The sequence below is a fragment of the Manis pentadactyla genome, chromosome 11 (genome assembly GCF_030020395.1).
Source record: "Manis pentadactyla isolate mManPen7 chromosome 11, mManPen7.hap1, whole genome shotgun sequence".
Lineage (NCBI taxonomy): Eukaryota > Metazoa > Chordata > Mammalia > Pholidota > Manidae > Manis > Manis pentadactyla.
In genome coordinates this window covers 111,439,746-111,442,501 of record NC_080029.1, presented here as the reverse complement: position 1 = coordinate 111,442,501, position 2,756 = coordinate 111,439,746, and the positions used below count along the sequence as shown (strand labels likewise).

The 2,756-nt window shown below is 49.1% G+C and overlaps 1 protein-coding gene across 1 annotated transcript in view; it reads right to left on the bottom strand.

Annotated features, from left to right (window-relative positions):
• Positions 1-665, bottom strand: part of RAB8B (RAB8B, member RAS oncogene family) — a 56,314-nt gene extending 55,649 nt beyond the window's left edge. The window contains exon 1 of the mRNA XM_036903083.2: positions 435-665. Within this exon, the coding sequence (XP_036758978.1) occupies positions 435-558 (124 nt within the window). The 5' untranslated portion in view covers positions 559-665. The remainder of the gene's footprint in view (positions 1-434) is intronic.
• Between the last annotated feature and the right edge of the window lie 2,091 nt (positions 666-2,756).

Here is a 2,756-nt window from a genome sequence, read left to right as displayed (position 1 = left end):
CCTCTGTCCCTTTACTTCACGTCCCCTCCATTCCCCCAACCCTTCATTTCGCTCTTAACATTTCCTTCCTCCTTCCTGCCTTTTAATCCATTTCACACCCACTGTCCCCTTCTCTCACCAGATTTCCTGTGCCCCCCACTTTGTCTAAGACCTTTCCTGTCACGCCCCCAACCCTCTCATTTCCCCCCAGTACCCCTGGCCCAGGTGCCTCCGGTTCCCCTTCCCCTTCTGCCCCCAAGTCCCCCCTTCACCCCCCAACCTCACGTCCCCGCCCGCCCCTCTCCCTCACGCCTTCACTCTCTCCCACTGCCCTCGCCTCCGTGCAGTCCGCGGCGTCCCCTCCCCGGGTGGTCCGTCCCCCGCCCTCTCCCAGGCCCCCTCGCAGCCGCCCCCAATTTCTCACTCCCTGTTCCTGGTCGCGGCCCCTTTCTCACCGATGGTGGAAATGAAGGTGGTGTTGAAGGCGTCCTCGGAGAAGCGGAATAGGAGGCAGGTCTTGCCCACCCCCGAGTCGCCGATCAGTAGCAGCTTGAACAGATAATCGTACGTCTTCGCCATCTTCTCGCTCCGGCCCTCTGACCAGGGAGCTAGAGCAGCAGCGAAGAGAGAAGAGGAGGGGGCCTCGGGCGAGGGGGCGTACCCGCCGAGCCGCCGCCGCTCGCCCCGCCCCAATCCCCGCCCCTTCCCTGCGCGCCCCGCCCCGCGAGGCCAATCCTCACGAGCTTCGTCATCACCACTCGCGGCCCAGGGCTTCATGGGACTTGTAGTTTCGTCGATGAGGCTCGGGCGTGCCTGGCGCGGGCTGTCCGAGCGACCCCAGCGGATAAAAGAAGACACGCTCTGGGCGGGGTGATGGGGTGGATTAGGCGTTTCCACCCGAGTTGGGAAGGGAGGCGTGGTTTCAAATCTACGCATCAAGCCGAGGCAACTTAATTTCGTCTTTTCTTTGTGTGCAGGCTCCTTTCCAATCCAGGACCTCGGAATCTGAGTCCCGCGGTTCCCGCATCTCTTCCGCCAGGACCTGGAGCGGGGATACTATCTTTTCTTCACGCTGCGATGGCGCAGCTTGTGGATTATCTGCCAGAGTAATAACTGGCTTCTCCTTGAATTCCTGTCCAGCACTACCTCCAAAACCTCTTACAGAGCTCGAAACGAATGACTGCTTTTCCAACTTGAACCCCAATCATGTTCCCTTCTTTACTCAACACAGAGCCAAATACGACGAGTTTTTAGAGGATCTGCTATGCAGACCTCCTCCCCCACCTCGCAGGAGGATGGATAAAAAAATCTTGGGACAAAATATGAAGGCTTGTGCTAGAGGTCTGTGCCCTATAAAACTGCAAGCATCGTATGCGGCAGGAACTGACCGTGGGAATCCAGAGAGTAAGATTTGGGTTTTGTCTGGGTTCAACCACTCAACCACACACACAGGCTCTCTACACCTCAGTTTTCTCATCTGCAAAATGGAGTATAAAACCAGCTGTTTCATACGGTTGTAGGGAAAATTGAGATACTGAATGTGAACACACTGAAATTCATAAGGCATTTTAGAAATGTTAATGGTGATGGTTACCTTCTTCAACCCTTAGTAGACTCAATGCATGACAAGTGAAGGGGGAAAACAGCCTTCCGTTAGACTCGATTTGACCCTTTATTTACTGTTTCGGACTATTCTTTAATTGTTTTGTGCATGTATTGTTCAGGCCTCTTTCATTTGCTAGTGGCAGAAACCCAACCAGATCAAGCTCTCCTGAAAGGGGAATTTACTGGCTCAGGTTAAGCCAAAGGGAAAGCAAATAGCTCAAGGAGGTGTAGGACTAAAAATGCTATCCAGTCAAATCTCTCCATCTTTTATCTCTTCTTCTCCTTTCTCAGTTTTAATTTCTAATATGTCAAATACCTAAGAAAAGACCCACACAAACAAAAGCTCTTCAGAGTTCTCAATAATTTTTAAGAGGATAAACGGGTCCCGAGGCCAAAATATTTGAGAACTACTGGCTTAAGTATTAACCTTGTATCTGAGGAAACACCTTCTGGAAGGTTAGAGATTATTAAGGGAACCAGTGGACTCAACCATTAGTGGAATAAGGAAAAATCTTGGACAGTTAGTAGAGCAAAACAGCAGGCTTTTCTAAAACACATCGAGTACCATGTGACTTCATGTACAATGCCAGTGATATTCCATTCTTAGTCTTTTGTGGCAGAAGATTCATTTGGCCTGAGTATTGACTTTCCCCTTCTATGTGGGAAGAAGATGAAATAAGTCATTAACTCACATTTACTGATCATACTGTACCCAGATGGTTGCTGCTAATCTAATGTCTAATTCTTAGAGCCCACCTGATGGGAACAAAGCTCTAAGAAGGCCTATGTCACAGTTTCTGCCCCTAATGAGGAGGGAGTCTGCCGTCTGGAACGGCTGAGCCTCCTCACTCCAGACAGTTCTTGGACAATTTTGTACACTTGGCCTCAGCCAGGACTGAACAAGTATGGGGAGCTCAATTCTATACCTTCATCTTCATTCTGGAGAAGAGAAAAAGAAATCTTCAAAGACCAGTAGAATCTTTTTTTTAAAATGTATACTGATTAAAATAAATTTTAGTCCTACCATCTGCATGCAACTGTTGGCATTCTCTTTCTGTATGAATAAGAACATACTGATGTAGTAAAGAACTTAAGTTCAGAAGAGAAGCTAGAGTTAGGAATTTTAAAGTCCCTAGATTTCCTTAGGGGAATTTTGTTAATTAATGGGAATT